Raw genomic sequence first — 18,776 nt, 5'->3', positions numbered from 1 at the left:
TGGTGATGTCCACCTCACCTCTAAATCGAGAGTGGGCTTAGATCCCACATGGTTGATGTATGTGATTGTCCTGCTTGCAGTTATAGGCACTCTCAGTTCCCTAGTGTGGTGGTTGACCATCTTTACCTCCCTGTTAGCTGACCTGGGTAAGTCCAAGGAACTGGAGAGTAGGAGTTGCAACTCTGCTGAGGCTCAGGGCCCAGCTGGCACATGGACAGTCCAGAGATTCAAGTCTCCTGAGTATACACCAACCCCAGCACCAGATACAGGTTCAGTAAAAGTGACAGAAGAGGCAAGTGTAGACGCTCCATTTTTATGCAATTTTATATTTTTATTTTAAAAATAGATCTAGGCCCCATAGATTTAACTCATCCTTGGAAACAGTTGTGTACTCCGTTATATTAAAAAAACTGTCATTATTTATCAACCGCTTCCTCATTCTTAAAGGGGCTGCAGAATTTCACTTAACAAAATGCACTGCTGCATGCCCCGGGGGCGGACGCCATGGTTTTCACCCAGGATTCAGGGCAGCTCCCGGAAGAAACTGACACTAAGCGGGGCGCCAATCAGCTTCTGGGAACATCCTCCTTCTCGCCCTCTTCCCCGCCTCCTACTTTCCACGTCCCAAGGCCTGGCGTCCGCTGCCCGGTCCCTTCTCTGCGGAGAAGCTCCATCCCCTTGGGACAGCCGCCTCCCATCTGGCCCAGCCTTCGCGGCCTCTGAGCCAACGTTGCAGGCAAACAGCCGGGCCAACGGTGAGTGAGGCTCAGGAATGGGTTCTGGACCGGGAAAGGCCTGGTGGGGACACAGGCCATAGGCCGGAGGGAGGGATGTCCGGGTGGGGAGGCGGTGGGAGAGATCGCGAACGCTGTGCATTCGTGGAGGTGTCGGCGAGGGGCTGTGGATTGGTTTGGGGCCCCTGTGTGTGCCCCAAGGTAGCAGAAATGTTCCAGAGAGAATTCCTTGAGGTTTACTTGTATTTTCTGCAGCTCGGTCTCCATTTCTTTCTCGCCGCATTGTTATTCACTCTTGCTTTGTAGGAGACTGCGGATCTCATTTTTTTCCTGTGGTTTGTTTTGTGTTCTGCAGGGAGCCAGTAAAATTTGAGCTAAATGGAACCACGGACGAGATGTTATCTCACCTCTGGGGGCTTGATATTCGTGAATTCTTTAGGCTGACTTGCCTCTGCATAACCCCCTAAGGTGGAGTTTTCACCCTTGCTAGTACTTTAGAGCCCAAGGCTTCTGAGAATGTGGGGGGGGGGGGGGGAAGCGGGGGGGGGGGAGGTGCTGGTATACGGGAAAGGTGGTGGTGAGCGTGGGTGCAGGGATTCAGGGCAGACCACTAGTCTGGAATGAAGAGAGCATTTTACCTGAAGCAGCAAGGGCTGGATTTGACAGTGCCCAGTTAAGAAGCACTGAGCAGGTCACTGCGTTGCCTGGCTCATCCTCCAAGGGAGGGAGAAGGACTAAATGTAGGAGAAAAGGATTTTTGACAGTTGGATAATCATGGAAATTTCTTGGGAGAAGTGAAAATCTAATCAGACGTAAAGGATGGGATGTCTCTGTCTAACTTGCCAGCCAACCAGCTATCCTTTCATCCTCCAAAACTGTTAATTTCATTTTAATACTTTTCTCTTTTTTCCCCTTTGGTTTGATTTTATAAAAAAAGATGATAAACTTATGCACAAAACAGTGTATGAAACATCTTAGAATGTTTGAAAAACAGTGAAATGAATGTCTCAGATTTTCTATGTCAAGAAATAGAATATTACACTACCATAGAAGCTTCTTGTGTTCCAACTCATTCTTACCTCCCTCCCTTCCCTGAAAAGTGATCACTAGGGTGATTTTTGTATTAATCATTCCCTTGCTTTTCATTTTAATTTTACCATTTGTGTGTGTATCCCAAAAATATGCGTGTGTTGGTTTACCCTACTTTTTACTTTCAAATTAATAGTATGTTATTGTACATAACAAAACAAAAGCTTAAATTTTGAGATTCATCCTTGAGGCATCCTTAATTTTCATTGTTCATGGTACAAATATATTCCAATTTAGTTATTCTGCTACTGATGGACATTTGAGTTATTTCCAGTTTGGGAGATGTATTAGTAACCTATTGCTGTGTAATAAATTATTCCAATACTTAATGATTTAAAACCAAAACAATATCATTTATTATCTCACAATTTCTGTGGGTCAGAAATATGGGAGTGAGTTTGCTCAGGGTCTCTCACTGGCTGTAGTCAAGTATTGGCTGGAACAACAGTCATGTCAGGACTGGGAATGGTGGTGTGAGACCCTTTCCCAGGTCAACCACATGACTGTTGGCAGGCCTCTTGGTCTCACCAGTTTTGGCTGGATCCATCAGGTCTTTGTCATGTAGCCTCTCCACAGAGGCTAATTACAACATGGCAGCTTGCTTCCCTCAGAGCAGGGGTCCCAGAGAAGAAGAGAAAGACAGAAGCCAAGTGACATCCCATCATTTTTGCTATCTTTTAGAAGCAAGTCACTAAATCCAGCCCATACTCAAAGGGAAGAAAGTACAAAAGGGCATGAATACACAAGGGATTATTGGAGACCATTTTAGAGCCCACCTGCTACAGGAGATATTAATAAATTAATAAATAATGCTGTCCTTGAACATTTTTATTCTTCTACATGACTTCGAGGCACACGTGCAGGAGTTTCCCTATGGTATATGCTCAGGAGTAGAATTGCTTGGTTATAAGATTTGTGTATGTTCAACTTCATTAGGTAATACCAAGCTGTTTTCCAAAGTGTTGAACCAATTTATACACCCTCCAGCAAAGGATGAGTTTCTGTTTATACACATCTTTGCCATAATGCCTGGTTATCAAACTTCATTTTTAACCAATCTGGCAGGTATAAAATAGCATTCCATTGTGGTTTTAATTAGCATTTCCCTGATAACTAATAAGGTTGATCCTTTTCTCATATACCGATGAGCTATTGCGCTTTCTCTCTTTGAAATTCTGGATTTTTTTACCCATTTTCATAGGGGGTTGTTTGTCTTTTTCTTATTAACTCATTGGAGTGCTTTTTAAAAAAATAATCTAGATGTTAATCAATACTTTTATAAGTTATATATGCCACAAATATCTGCTTCCAGTGGGTACTTAGCTCTTCTTTTTTGTTTCTGTTAGAAAGAAAGCTGCACCTATAACAAAACAAAAGCTCACCCAATTGTGGAAGAGAAAAGAATTTTATTAACAATCTTGCAAGAATGGGCACACAACCTGGATAAAATGGCCAGCGTGCCAAACAACAAGGAACAGTGAAATTTATAACCTAAATCTAACACATGGGTCCCTCTCCTGTTCCCCATTGATTGGGTACTTCAGGGGTTACAGCCTATCCCAGAAATCTAACTAATTTATGTGGTTCCACTCTGATTCCCCTCTCCAGATTTCCCTACACTCCAGAGGGCTAGGGGGGCTCAGCACTGCGTTCACCCCTGGCGCTTTTTTCAAATTTGGCACAGCCTTCACTAACGGCCACACGCCCAGCACTCACCATTGGCTCTCCCCCTGCTCTGGCCTCGCCCCCAGCACTCATCATTGGCCCTCCCTTGTTTCCGCACCAACTTTCAAAGCCAGTAGAACCCCTCCCCTACCTCCTCCAACAGCAGAGCCCATTTGGCTGCCCATTTGTGAAAATTAAACTTAACCGTTTCCCACATTTCTTTCAATAAATATATGTTTTGAATTTTAATTTCAACTTGTAAGTATTTTCTTTTATAGTTGTCCTGTTTAAAAAATTGTTTCTTCAAGATCATGAAATAATTTTACTATAACGGTTTTTAAATTTTTATTGGCAATAGTCTTAATCCACCAGGAAATTGATTTTTATACTATTGTTTATTCCATATGGATAATCAATCATCCCAGCACCAGTCATCTGAATGAAGATTTCCATATATATATGAATTTGTCCTAAGCTCCCTACTCTCTTTCATTATCTATTTTTCTAACCTGAATCAACGCTAAACTGTTTTATCTACTACAGTTTTAATATGTCTTAAATTTATTAAAAATAGCCCTCCCCCCCTTTTTCTTCTTCTGGAGTGTTTTTGCTGTTCTTGGACCTTTGTTTTTCCATATAAATACTTAAATAAACTTTCCATGTCTCCAAAGTCAGAAACAAACATTCAAACAAACAAAACTATTGGGATTTTGATTGATATTGTATTAAAATTGTGTATCATTTTTGGTGAAAATGACCTTTTAAAAATATTGAATCTTTCTGTCCATAAACTTGGAATATGATGCTATTTATTGATGTCATCTTTAATGTTATTCAATATTTTGTACTATATTTTCCTTTTGCTCAATTTCAGTTCAGTTGTTTTCCTTTTGCTCAGTTTAAGTTAAATTTATTTCTAAATATTTTATATTTTTTATGCTATGGTAAATGTTTTTTAAAAATTATGTTTTGTAGCTGATTGTTGCTGATCTATAGAAATGTACTTGCCTTTTGTGTATTGATTATACGTGCATCAAATTTGATAAACTGCATTAAAAATTCTAAATTTACCTCTAGATACCTTCAGATTTGCTGCATAGGCAATCATATTTATCTGAAATTAATGAAAGTTTTGTTTCTCCCTCTCTAATCGTACTGTTTATTTCTTTTCTTATCTTAATGCACTGACTGTGACTTCCAGGACACTGTTGCATAGAAGTCATGATGGGCATCTTGTTTTGTCCTGACATCAAATTTAGATATGTTGTTTGTTACAGTTTTTCATAAATACCTTTTATCAAGATAAGGAAATTCCCTTCTTCTTGTGGTAAGGGTTTTTTGTCATAAATGTATTTTTATCAGCTGCTTCTTCTGTAGCTATTAAGATAAGCATATCATTTTTCTCTTTTACAAATTATTGCTGCCTAAATGGATTTGTTTGCCTGATGTGCACAGAAACAATACTGAGTCACCAGAATTTCCAGAAAAGAAAGAGTCTATTGCATATTCGACCAGGGAGAAGACTGGAGGCAAACATCAGATTAGTCTTCCAAAACAAAATGGGTACCGGGGTTTTATACCATCTGGGGAAAGCAGGCTTAATGGAGTGGCTAAAGATGAGGTAGGTACAGAGTTCGGCAGAGAAAGAGAGAGACCACATTTGAGCAACAAGGTGGTTTTTTGGGGGTGATGCTTAGGCATTAATTATAATTAAGCTTAGTTTTTTCATTATAGAAATGTTTCAAAAGTGCAAGCTTCAGGGTAAAGGGCTTGTCTTATTAGCATAGTTCCTTTTATGAGGAGGACTCATATATTCCAGAGTTTATTTTCGTAGGTCTCATTGTTATGAGTTTGAATAGGGATAATTTATGTTTTCCAAAAAGGAGAAGATCTTAGATTTAGACCTTGAAAAATTCCTTATTTACAGTTTCAGTAAATTGGGAACTCCTCTTTCTTGAGAGAATAGCAGGAATTCCCAGTGGGGAAGTTTAATAGTTCCATGCTTTCCTTCCCCAAAACTGACCTTACAACCACTTTTTCATTTCATATCAAAATGACTCTGAAATGTGTCAGGTTATTGCATCAACCTGCACAGAATACCATGATCTTGTTCCCTATTCTAAGTTCCATGTCAAATAAAGCTGAGTTAGGGCATAACACCAACAGGGAGAACCTTACCAAATTCCATATAATTTCTAAATATTCATATGAATAACAGTTTAACCATGCAAATTCAACCAACAGAAGGTTAAAAAATCTTTGATTTGACAACACCTCCCATGTAACCCGTAACATATCAATGAATTTAACTATTTCTGGTGCCTCTTTTATACAAGGCAAAAGAACAAATCCCTTACCATTTCCCAGGGACCCACTAGAAATGTTTAAGAAAAAAGCATTCTTAAGGTCAATATAAATATCAATAAGAATATTATTCTTATATGACATAGAAATTTTTGTCTTCTGGGCAGAATATCAGATGGAAAATAAACTTTTATAATTTCTCACACAACATCAGTCTAGTAATTGAAAGAAACCTCATCATTTTAACAGAGGGAAAACCAAACGCTATCGTTTTGGCATGAATTTACTGTTTGATATGAAAGCTCTTAAGCTTTATAAGCCTTTTAAATCTTAGCTAGCACTGACCTCAACAAATAAAATTCTTTCTACAAACTCTGTATATTCATTTAGATTTTGTCCTATACATTCCTGTTTCTCATTTTGGGAAAACCAGACATTTTACTTTAGGATTAAACTATTCCCTTTTCTTAACAAAGCACATCTAACATATTTTATATATACATTATAAATGCATCCCTTAAGTTCCCAAAAAGATCTTTGAATTGTCTTCAAGGATTCTACATAACACGATTATTCTTAAAATAAGTTTGTCGAAGTAATAACTCAGTTTTGTTAAACACAGATTTACATTTTACATCAATTTAAAGATCTGATAAATATAATGTTATAATTTAGGGAGATCATACCTAAGCAAAAGACATAGCTGCTTTAGGGTATAATTTTCAGAAATATTGTTTTTCTCAATTTGCCATTTTATTAGTTTTCCAGTGAGCTATATTATTAATAATTTCTGAAACAGTTTTCTGTAGGCAAGTAGGGAGGTCTGGTTTATTATTATGGCTAAACTATGATTTAATTGCAGACTTACAAAATCCTCCATTGCAGATTAAAACCCTCTTTGTTTTTATAACATTTCAAAATTATGAACAACCAACCTCGAAAGCATGCCAAGTATCAGGTTATGGGAAATATACTACAGTTGTTTAATTTGTCTTAAGCATAATCCAGGAACTCCTCCACAGCTCTCAAGAACATTTTTTCCTTACTTACTGAACCTTTTGAAAGTTTCGCAATTGTATTTAATTATTCCTTACTACTGCAGCTACCTTCATGAAAGAAAGTATTAGAGGAAAAGTAATTCCAAATTTGGAAATTCCCTTGGAGCTCCACAGTAAGGAGAGGTCCATTTTACTGGACAAATTATGCAAAGTATGATTTGTAAACACACCATTTGAATTGTTTCTGTATTCCAGGAGGAGTGTTAATAAGGGCAGGGATTTAAGACAAATAAGGTGGACTTTGTATCTATTAAAGCCTGTATGCCCCCATTTCTAATTGTTTCCAGTTGCCAGATCTATTTTGCCTAAAGATGTGACAATGTGATTTGGACAATTGGAAGAACCTCTGCTGTTTCCCCCGGCCGCCTTAATGGTCACTTTGAAAGGCACAGTGCTTTCTTAGCAAGTGAAGAGCTTTGGTGGGGGGTGTCGCTACTGTTTCGGGAAGCTCCAGGCAATCTCTCCTGCAGTGAATGCCCAGGCTGTCCACAGCATCCACAAGTACCAGCACCCTGCACCCCAGAGCCCAAAACAGTCAGGACCACGAGCTCTGGACAATCCCTCAAGCTTGAATGCACATAAATTTTTAAAACATTTGGATTTAATTCTATGAAAACTCTTTTTACATGGAAAATATTAGAAGTTTGGTTTCTTTAATTTCTGGAACTCCAGGAGTATTAATCTATATATGTGCATAAATTAATTACTTATCTTTAAGCAATTTGAATAGAGCTCTTTTAAGATTTTTTTTATTTGTTAATTTGGTATTACCATCCAGGAGTAGGAAAATACACATCAGAGAGACAGACACAAATAGCGAGCCTGTAGCTTTCTATTAAAATCTTTAGCTATGAGTCAGACAAAAAAAAAACCATAGAAACAAAGAAACATAAAACTTATTAGTTTAAACTATAATTTTGTACTTTTCTGCAAACTTTAATTATGATACAAAGACATTTTATTATGATACAAAGACATAAAAGACTGTGCGTAGGGTGTTTCTTCTCGTTTCTCTTCTTTTGACAAAACAACCCTAACTGCAATAACTGAGAGACCCATATTCCAGCCACTGTTCTCCGGTTTCTAATTTATATTGAGGTCAGGAGTGTTTAAAAAAAAAAAAATCCATTTCCAGGAAGCAGACTTGCCCAGTGGTTAGGGCATCCGCCTACTACATGGGAAATCTGTGGTTCAAACCCTGGGCCTCCTGACCCCTGTGGAGCTGGCCCATGCGCAGTGTTGATGCATGCAAGGAGTACCCTGTCACGTAGGGGTGTCCCCCGTGTAGGGGAGCCCCACGCGCAAGGAGTGCACCCCGTAAGGAGAGCCGCCCAGCGCCAAAGAAAAAGTGCAGCCTGCCCAGGAATGGCTCCGCACACACGGAGAGCTGACTCAGCAAGATGACTCAAGAAACAGAAACACAGATTCCTGTGCCGCTGACAACAACAGAAGCAGACAAAGAACACGCAACAAATAGACACAAAGAACAGACAACTGGGGTGGGGGGAGAAGGAGAGAGAAATAAATAAATAAATCTTTTTTAAAAAATGGACACAGAACAGACAACTGGGGCGGGTGAGGGGAAGGGGAGAGAAATAAATAAAATAAATCTTTACAAAAGAGCAGCCATCAGTACTGTTAGCATTTTCCATGGTTATAAATTTTTTGGTGCTGAGTATAAAAGGTGTTTACAGAATTAAACTGACAATTCAGAATGACCAAAATGGAAAATTGGAAATGTACAGAGCACTGGCTCCATTCTTAGCTACAGCAGACATGCTCTGGGAGAGAGGAATTGGTATGTGGTGCAACTGGATACCAGTAGGAGGGAGACCCGAGAGGGACTCGAACCCACAACCAGAACATAGGACTTTAGTAACTGGTTATCACATGACTGGGACCTGCATCCAGTGTAATCCAGTTGGACTAAGGAGGGGATTTACCCCACAATCTTAATCAATAACCAGGCTGGGTTAAGGTGGGACTTGAACCAACAATCTTAAATTAACCCAGTAACCACAGTAGGACCTGAACCCACCACTAGAGACCAGATAGGTTTTGCATAAGAACGGGCACCTTAACAAAGTTGGTCACCCAAGAGATGTCTTTACCCAGAACCATATTTTTCTCTAGAAATTAAACTTCACTGAAAGGCCAACAACGCGGGCAGGAACAGAAGAAAGCCCAGGTCGACTAGACTCTAGACCAAGTGGTCTAGGCAACAAGCTTTGAACAAATAAACACGAGAATGTGAGCCTTTGAACAAAAGGGAAGTAGAGATTTATACAAATCAGTAAGGGAGGGGCTACTCTGAAAAGTGACTTAGTAAGTGGCAGATGGGGGGTGGGTTGGTAAGTGGTGGTTTCAAAATGTTAATGTGGTAGTTTTTATTGTTTAACCAACTTTGCCTTCCTGAATTAAATCCTTATTGATAAATGTGCAATAACCTTTATACATAAATAAAAAATTAATATTAGAAATTTGCATCTGTATTTATGAGTAATACTGACCTGTAATTTATCCCTTTCTGGACTATATCATGTGTTGGAATCATCTTATAAAATAAGCTGGGTAGTGCTCTCTCTTTTGCTATTATTCTCTGGAAGAATTTGTACAAGATTGGAATTATCTGGTCCTTGAACTTTTTCTTGAATCAACTGCAGAACACTCTGGGTTTGCAGTTTTCTTTGTTGGAAATTTTTTAAATTGATGGCTCAATCACTTTGATGATTAAAGGAATATTTATGTTTTCTTATGGGTTAAATTTGATAAATTGCGTTTTACAAGAAATTTACTATTCTATGTCTGTTTTCAAAATTAATAGAATAAAATTATGCATACTTTCTTTTCATTATCTATTTAAATCTCTTCCAATATCTATTATTACACTTCCCTTTCATCACTGATATCTGTATATTTTCTTTCTCTCTCTTTTTTTTTTTTTTGCTTAAGTTTGCCAGAACTTGGTCTCCTTTATTAGATCTTTTAAATTAAAAAAAACAACTCTTTTCTATTTAGGCTACTTTACTCTTATTTTATACTTCTTCCTGCTTTCTTTGATTTATTCTATTATTTCTTTCCTAAACCCTTAACTTATATGCTTAGCTCATTAATTTTCAGCTTTTCTTTATATAAGCTTAAAGCTTAAAATATCTGGCGCTGCTTTTTAGCCACATCTCACAAGTTGTGAGGTGAATTTTCTGTTTAGTTTTCAGTATCTAAAAATTTCCAATATGGATTCTTGTTTGAGCTATGAAGCTTTTAGAAGTATTTACTTAGGTTTCCTGTTGGTCATATAAAGTTTTAAAAAATTATCATCTTGTAGTAAATGTTTCCTAACATTTACATTGCGGTCAGAAAACGTAAGATACCAATCCCTTTGAATTTGTTGAAGCTACTAGCTTTATAACCTAGCACAGGTCAGTTTTCTTTGTGTACTTGAATAGAATACGTAGTCTCTAATTATATAATGTTCTTCGTATGTCTTTAAAACAAGTTTGTTAATTATACAGTCCAAATTTTCCATATCTATACCAATTGTTTTATCTGCTTTAAATATCAGTTAAAGAAATAGGTATGTTAAAATATTTCACTGTGATGGTGTATTCAACAGTTCTCTTTGTGAATCTATATATTTTTGATTTCTATATCTCAAGACTGTTATTACTGAATTGGGTGAATTGAATACTTTGTCGTAATGTAGGTATTGTACATTATAAATACTTATTAATGTTTTGGTTTTGAAGTCTAATGTTCAGCTATCAAATCATGGTTCCTTTTGCTTGGTGATTGCCTGGTTTATCTTTTTTTTAATCTTTTCACTTTAAATAATCCTAGATCTATGTTTTAAGTATATATAGCTTGTAAACTTATCTAGCTGCATTTTTAAAAAATACATTGCTTGACAATTGTTAACTTGTCACTAAATAATTTCATTCTTCATTATGATTAGTGATAGTTATCCTTATTTCTACTATTTACTTTTATTATTCTTGTTTGTTTGTTTGGTTGGTTTTTTTTTTGTCTCTTTCATGCCACTCCATCCTACTTTACTTTTCCTTCTTATCTTCTCCATTTTTTTTCTCCACTTGTTTGGAAGTTACATGTTCTAGGTCTAATGTTTTAGGATTATTCTAGTTTTATTACAGACTTAACTGATAACATTCTGACTTATAACATACTTCACTATTTTTATTCAGACTTTATTTAGCATATTTAAATTGCATTGATTCTCAATAATTTAATTTTCATTCCCACCCAAAATTATTAAATGTTTACAATTCATAAAGTCAGTGTTTATTTATATTTTCCAATACATTTGCCAACATAATGGCTTACAGTTATTTCCTTTTATAAAAATTAAGGGAATGGGCGGAATTCAGTGGTTAAGGACCTGCTTTCCAAACCTGAGGTCTCAGGTTCAATCTCCAGTACCTCCTAAAAAAAAAATTAAGGTGTAATTTAAATATAGTAAAATTCACAAATCTTAAGTTTACAACTTGATAAATTTTACATCTGTAAGCAGTCAGATATAATAATAGAATATTTCCAGCTCCTCAGAAGACTCCCTCTTCCCCCATCCCAGGCAATACTTTCTTTCACTGGCCCTAGTCAGACCTCTGTCTAAATAGATTGACCCAATCTTGATATTCATAAAGTGAATCATATAGTTGGTATTCTTTTGTGTTTGATGTATATCATTCAACATCAGGTCTGTGAAATTAATACACATAATTTCATATAAGAGTTCTTTGTTCTTTTTCTTTGCTTTGTAGTGTTATATTTAATAGATACATCTCGAATTATTTATCCATTCTCCTGCTAATGGACATTTGACTTTTTTCCAGTTTTTTGGCTATTCCAAATAAAGCTGCTGTGATCATGTGTTTTGGTAGTCATAAACTTCCATAATTAAGTAGATACTTATTCAGCTTGAATACATAATTCCAAACAGTTTTTCAAAATGGCTATATCAGCTTACCTTCCCATCAAAAATATATGCATGTTCCAGAGTTCCAGATCCTTGCCATCTTTTGCTATTGTTACAATATTTAATTTCAGCCAACCAGAATGATATGGGTATCTTCTTGTTCAATAATGCTCTTTTCATAAGCTTATTGGACACATGAATATCTTCTTTTGTGAAGTATCTTCTCATGTCTTCTGTCCATTTTAGTAGAGGAGTTGCTTGTCTTTTTCTTGTTGATTTGATAGGCGTTTTTAATTATATTTTGGCTATGCATTCTTTGTTATATCAATGAATTGCAGATATCCCTTTTCAATCTAAGGCTTGCCTTTTCAGTTCAATAATGATATTTTAGTGAAAAGAACTTCTTAATTTTCATAATTTTAATAAAATTACTTTCATTGTTAATAAATCTAAATATTTATGGTTAGCACTGTTTCGAATCCTACTTAGGATATGTTTGCCTATCCCTAGATCACAAAGAAATTACCTTTGGTTTCCTTCTAGACAAGAAGCTTAATTTTTTTATCTTTCCATTTCTATGTCTACAATTCATCTCAGATTATTATTTTGTATGGCATGAGGTAAGATCAAGGTTCATTTTTCCATACAGATATCTAATTGATCCAGAAATGTTTATTGAAAAAACTATCTTACCACCAATGAATTGCATTAGTTACTTTATTGTAAGTCATGTAATTGTATATACATGAGTTTGTTTTTGGACTATTCATTTTTATTAAATTGTTGAGTTTGATTTGTTTATTGTTTTGTTTAGAAATTTTAAATCTACGTTCATAGAAAGATATTAGCTTATGGTTTTACATTCTTGTATGTGTGTATTAGTCAGCCAAAGCGGTACTGATGCAAAATACCAGAACTCTGTTGGCCTTTATAAAGGGTATTTATTTGGGGTAGAAGCTTACAGTTACCATGCCATAAAGCATAAGATACTTCCCTCACCAGTCTGTTGCCACGTGTTGGAGCAAGATGGCTGCCGACATCTGCAAAGGTTCAAGCTTCCTAGGTTCCATTCTTCCTGGGGCTCATTTTTCTCTTGGCTCAGCTACCCTGCTCACTCCACAAGACCAGCTGTAGACTATCAGGCAAACAACTCATCTCTCTTCCAGGGGCCTCTGCCATGTCAAATGGAGTTTTCTCTCCTTCCTCACATATCTGCTTCTCTGTGTGTTTAATTCTGGGGCTCCAATATCAAAATCCCAACCTCTCTTCTCTACGATGAGGTTTCTCCTACCAACATGACCCAAGCAAAGCCTTAATCATTATTTAATCAAGTAAAAGTGAAATCTCTGAATCCAATATAAACTAATAAACCCAGGAAAACAGATCAGTTTACAAACATAATCCAATATCTATTTTTGGAATTCATAAACAATATCAACTGTGACACTATGCTTTTCAGATTTTGTGTTGGTATTATGCTGGGCATAATTAAATGAGTTGGGAAGAGTTCTTCTACTATTCTTTGTAAGAGTTTTTATAATATTACTATTTTTTCTCAAATATTTATGAAATTCACTATGAAATCTTTCTGGTTTTTTGTGGGAATATTTTAAATTTTGGATTAAATTTCCTTAATGGATATTTTGATGGGGCTTCAACTCCACTGCATTATTCCCAAAATAGTGTCCTACTGAAGTGACTTCTCAGCTCTTTAGCCTTCCAGCCACTATTCTCTACAAGCTTTCTTAGAATCTCTCCCTTGCATACTTAGTCTAGGAGTCAGAAAATCACATAACAGGAATTTTTACATTGATTTTTGCTTTCATTTTTCTGACATTTCTTCTTGTCTGCAAGTTTGCCCTTTGAGTAGTTCCGGTTGTTTTGGTCGCCTAGAACAGACACTTTCTGCTTGGACTCAGTTATCCTGAACTGAAAATTAGAAAATGCCGTAGTGAAAGTGGTGCTCATGTCCTGTGATTTCCTGTCAAGGATTGTGGCTACTCACCTCCTGCTTGTATTGTTTTCTCTTAAAAGTCTTCAGTTGTTTCCTTTTTTGTTGTTGTTGTTCAGCTTTTATTGCTATTTTCAGTGGAAGTGTTGCTGTAAAGAACATATTCTCTCAATGCCAGAATCATGTCTCACATGTCCTACTATTGATCTGGGGGTTATGTTCCCTCTTCTTAAAGTATACACTCTAGAATTCCCTTTAATGCAGGTCTTTTGATGATAAACTCTTAGTTTTCATTGGTCTGAAATGAATTTTTTTGAAGCTCTGTACTGGAAATATAATTTAACTGAATAGTTATTCTTAGATTGATAATTATCTCACTGTACACTGGAAGTGTTATTCTAGTGTCTTCTGTTTTTTTTTCCCTGCTGAGAAGGTGGTGAGGAGTCTAATTATAAGTATCTGTTCCTTTCATTCATTGGACTACTTCTAATTTATTTCCTTAGTGTCCTGTGTCCTTTAGTTCACTCTGATATACTTAGATGTGTATTTTTTTTTTTAATCTATTTTGCTTGGATCTGTTAGGATTCTTGTCTGAGGATTAGTGTCATTTGAGAACTCTGGAAAACCTCATAGTAATCATTTCTTCTAATATTAACTCTTGCTTAGTTTTTCTGTTACATCCTTTTGGAACTCAGTCCAGATGCATTTTAGATCTTCATACATTACTAGTCATATCTTGTATCTTCTTTTGTATTTTCCTTCACTTTGGCTTTAAAAAGTGCATTTTGAATAATTTCCTCTGATGAAGCTCCAGTTCAATAATTATTTCTTCAGCTTCATCTAATTTTCCAATTAATCTCTTTAATAAATTTTAAATTTGAACTATTCTATTTCAACTATTGTATTTTTCCTTCCTAGAAGTTCAATTTGAGTCTTGTATATTCTTGTTCAAGTTTTTAAATTTTATTTTTCAAATATATTAAATATGGTTATTTTATATTCTGTGCCTACTAATTTAAATATCTGAATTCTGCCCATTTCTGATGTCTCTTGTTTGTGAATATTCTCATTCATTTGTATCCTTGAATGCTATGTGATATTTTTTTTTAATCCATGGAATATTTTTTTTTTCTGTAGGAATTTTTTCTAGCTGTATTGAGGTAAAGTTTCTTCAGAAAAATCTGTAGTTGATGCTACCAACTGAGAATATACTACCAAACCTGGATGACTTCAAATTAAATTATTTCCTTCTGATTTTTCAAACCACACAGGTAGTATGAACTCAGATTGAAAACTATGTGGGAAACTTATTTGTGTTTACTAAGTCTTAGTAACTTTTCTCCTCCATACTCCAGCAGGGTTAAGACAGGCAAGATGCATTCATATCTTCTTCTGTGTTATACTGTATATTACATATTATCTTTCCTGTGTATGTCTACCTATTTTATGTCCAAACTTTGTGCAGGTATGTCTTTAAAAGTACTTTAAAAGTACTCTATGTGAGTTTAACCTCAATTGCCTAGACTGGAAACCCCACAGAGCCACACCCATACATTCTCCAGAATTTTGCGAAAACTTCAAGACAAAAGCCAGATTTTGTGCTTGATTCCTACAGTGTTTCTGGTTTCACTATGTTTTTGGCTTTGCAGGCTATTTACTTTTATATTATTATCATCCCAGTGATGCATTTATAATATGTTATTTATATATTGTTTGAGTCAATACTGTGATTCAGAGTATTTGATCGGCTACATCTCTGGAACTAAAGTATACTATATTTAACTCTTTTAAGAGTACAGTGTGTGTGTGCATTAATATCTAAACATATGTAAGCATATATATAAACATATCATTAATATTCAGTTCAATTACTTTTTACAAATTGAACACAGTCTTGGACCACATAAATTCATTAAAAGAACATTACTGGGAATCAAACCTTTTAATATCAAAGGTTAGTTCTACCTATTTTTGTACTTTGTATAATCATATCAAATGTAGTCTTGTTTCTGGCTTCTTTCACTCTAAAGTATGTTGGTGAGATTCAGCCATATTGCACAAAATCCAAATCATTCATTCTCATTGCTGTACAATATTTTGTTGTGAATACACCACAGTTTATGTCACCCAGCTAATAGAGGTCATTGTGGCACTAGGGGTAAAGGAACTGGTAGAGTAGCATCTAGATAGGTTCCAACGTTTGACTATTGTGGGTGGTGCTGATTTAAAGATTCTAGTACATGTCTTTTGGTGAACATGTGTATGAATTTCCATTGGATAGATACCTTAGAATGGTATTGCTGAATAATCCTATTTTTTAATTTCAAAGTAATATTTGTAATTTTTAAAAATTACAAAGTGTCTAAGAAAAATACTGATTAACCTTCTCTCACTTCCTGAAGTAGCAAAATATCACCTTATTATTCCTGTGTATAGATAAACATAAACAAACCTTATAGCATTATTTCCTGCAAAAATATTAAGATCATGAACCTTTTTTTGCTGAAAATATATATTGAGGGCATTCCTCAAGGTATGAACTGAATTCATGTTTTTTAAAGAACTGCATAGTATAGTGTGGAATTTAAATAAATTGTTCATTCATTCACATGTTGTTCAGTATTTACAGAACCTAATTTTCAAATGTTATTACAGTGAATTTTAGGATTTCATGGCAATCTCCATTACAGAAGCAGGGCTACTGGGCAGAAAACTGGAAAGGAAATAAGAAAGAAACTCAAGGGTAGTGAGAAATAAGAAAGGGTTTAGGATTTTTAATATCACTAATAGTGAAGAGTCTGGGACAGAAAGAAATGAGAAGGTAGAATCAGCTCAAATTTTAAGGAAGGCATTGGGAGACAAAACAAAAGGCTTAAGTGAGAAAATTAAAAGAAAAGGGCGTGAATAAGATAAGACCTATAGCACAGGAAATTTGTGATTTCGTTTTCTAGGTCAGGCTGGAATGATACTAGTATTGCCTTTTTTACATCCATGTTCATTCATCCTGTCCATCCATTCAACCGAATTATGACCTAAATGAACTGAACAATCTAAAGAAAAATTAAGAACAGTTCTTGACTGCTTATTCTAGTTTGGGGAGTTAAAATCAAACTACTGGTTAAAACAAAATGTAGTACTTTATCCTCTTTACCACTGCCATGCTATGGAAAGCCCTGCCTGGATAATATGAGACTGGTGGTGGAGGAGAAAGCTTTGTAATGGTGTCTCCCTGAGGACAGTTTGATCTGGGGGCACCATCTCCTTAAGCAACTGGCTAATGGGGCCAAGGAAGCACCAGGGGTGAAGCAGCAAGGAGAATATACAGAGGCCACCTAAATCTCTTCCAGACTTTTGGGGCCAGGCATAAAGAGAGTCCCCATCCCCACCCCACCTCCAGGTTGTACAGTTCAGTTATAAGCAAACAGGAATTAAGAGCAGAGCCTGGTAGGCGTAAAACCAGGTCCTGTCACAAAAGTCATTTGTCGGATGCCCCTATCATGTGACTAAAATACTGACTGGACCCACAGCAAAACTCAAGAAACCCCCACACAGGGAGAAATTATATTTATAGAGAGGGAACTACCAGCTCTCTGAGTAAGGAAATTTTATTTATATTTCAGATGAAAATAAAAATACTACCATTGAAACATTAATGAGGTTAAATGGTTAAACATCAATGAGGTTTAAAAAGAAAAAAATACAAAATCCACCCTCCTGTCTGAAGTAAAGTTATTCTACTAGTTGAATATATATCTTCCATGCAATGTTTTTATATAAACATACAAAAACGTTTTAAAAGATTTTTTTTGTAACAGCATTGCAGTCCAACTCTCCATTTCACTAACAAAGTTAAATGATTATTTAAAAAAAAAAAAACCTATGTAGGCTTAGGGTCTAACTCCCAATGAAATCCATATAGATTTAACTCGTCTTTGAAAACAGTTGTGCATTATTTTATATAAAACTACAGCATTATTTATCAGCCGCCCGCTTGTTCATATATAGTCTCACGTATTTATTTTTCAACAAACTGCTCTTCGCCACTCCCGGCAACAGGCGTCAGGGTCTCTATTCCCGACTTAAAGCCGCTAGGGGCGGAAACGGACACGAAGCCTGGCGCAGCGGTCCTGGGAAGCGGGGCGGGCCGGCCAAGCCCGTCCCCCTCGGCCGCCAATCAGCGCTCGGGAACAGCCTCCTCCTCGCCCCTCTTCGGAATCGCGTTCCCCCCATCACCCACCTCCCATCGCCATCTCCACTACCAGTTTTCAAATCTCCAGACTGTCCCATCTCCTTGTACTACCTCTGCAGAAGAATCCCTTCCCCCTCCGAAGTACTCTGGTGTGGAAATTGCTGGGCCAACCGGTGAGTCTAGTCCTAAGGGGGTTTCTGGAAAAGAAGCAGGCCCGGCCGCAGAGACCCAGCGTGGGGCGGCTCCCAACGCTGGTGCTCTGCTGCCTGCCGGGATGGGAAAGGGAGAGACCGAGCCAGAGCCGAGGGGTGCGCGGGGAAGAGGCGCCTGTGGAACTGCGAAGGTGGTCGGGTCTTTGGCCTGGAGACTGCCTGGGCCCAAGGAGGCGGGTGTCTTTCGAAGAAGGTTCCCCGGGGTTTCTCCATCTCTATTTCTGGTTCTGCTTTTCTCTGCCCTTCTGGCTCATTTCTTTCGTGTGCCCTTTCTTCAGGATACTGACCATCAAAAGTCTTTTTTTAAGTGCCTTTAAAAAAACTTAATTATGAAATTTTTCAAAGCTGCACATACAAACAGAAAATACTTTAAAGGAATTATCAGGTACTGACCTTCTGTCACCTTGGGCCTAGATCTCTTCTTTCTCTCCACCATTCTAAGAAACAAAACCTGACTTAAAAACCTCTTCCTTCACTGAGTCTCTTCTCCCCTTCTTCAAAGATAAGTTAGATTGGATCCTTCCTATGTATATTTTATCTTGGTATTATTTATCACTTAATATATGCAAGCATTATATTCCTTTTTTAATTTAAAAAATTTTTCATGGAACTCTATTATAGGGTTTTAACTTTTATTATTGTAT

At 36.5% G+C, this 18,776-nt stretch overlaps 1 protein-coding gene across 4 annotated transcripts in view; it reads left to right on the top strand.

The window, feature by feature from the left end:
• The first annotated feature begins 437 nt into the window (after positions 1-437).
• Positions 438-18,776, top strand: part of LOC101442448 (TRPM8 channel-associated factor 1) — a 49,603-nt gene continuing 31,264 nt past the window's right edge. The window contains exon 1 of one of the 4 annotated variants that reach the window (XM_004474146.4): positions 438-755. In XM_004474146.4, the coding sequence (XP_004474203.2) occupies positions 473-755 (283 nt within the window). In that variant the 5' untranslated portion in view covers positions 438-472. Of the gene's footprint in view, positions 756-17,892; positions 18,094-18,776 lie in introns of those variants that run through there. The other 3 variants (XM_071215326.1, XM_004474147.4, XM_058297510.2) reach the window with 3 other exon arrangements.

Source organism: Dasypus novemcinctus, chromosome 5 (assembly GCF_030445035.2).
Source record: "Dasypus novemcinctus isolate mDasNov1 chromosome 5, mDasNov1.1.hap2, whole genome shotgun sequence".
Taxonomy (NCBI): Eukaryota; Metazoa; Chordata; class Mammalia; order Cingulata; family Dasypodidae; genus Dasypus; species Dasypus novemcinctus.
Note: the sequence above shows the minus strand (reverse complement) of the source record. Positions and strands in the feature narration are given on the sequence as shown.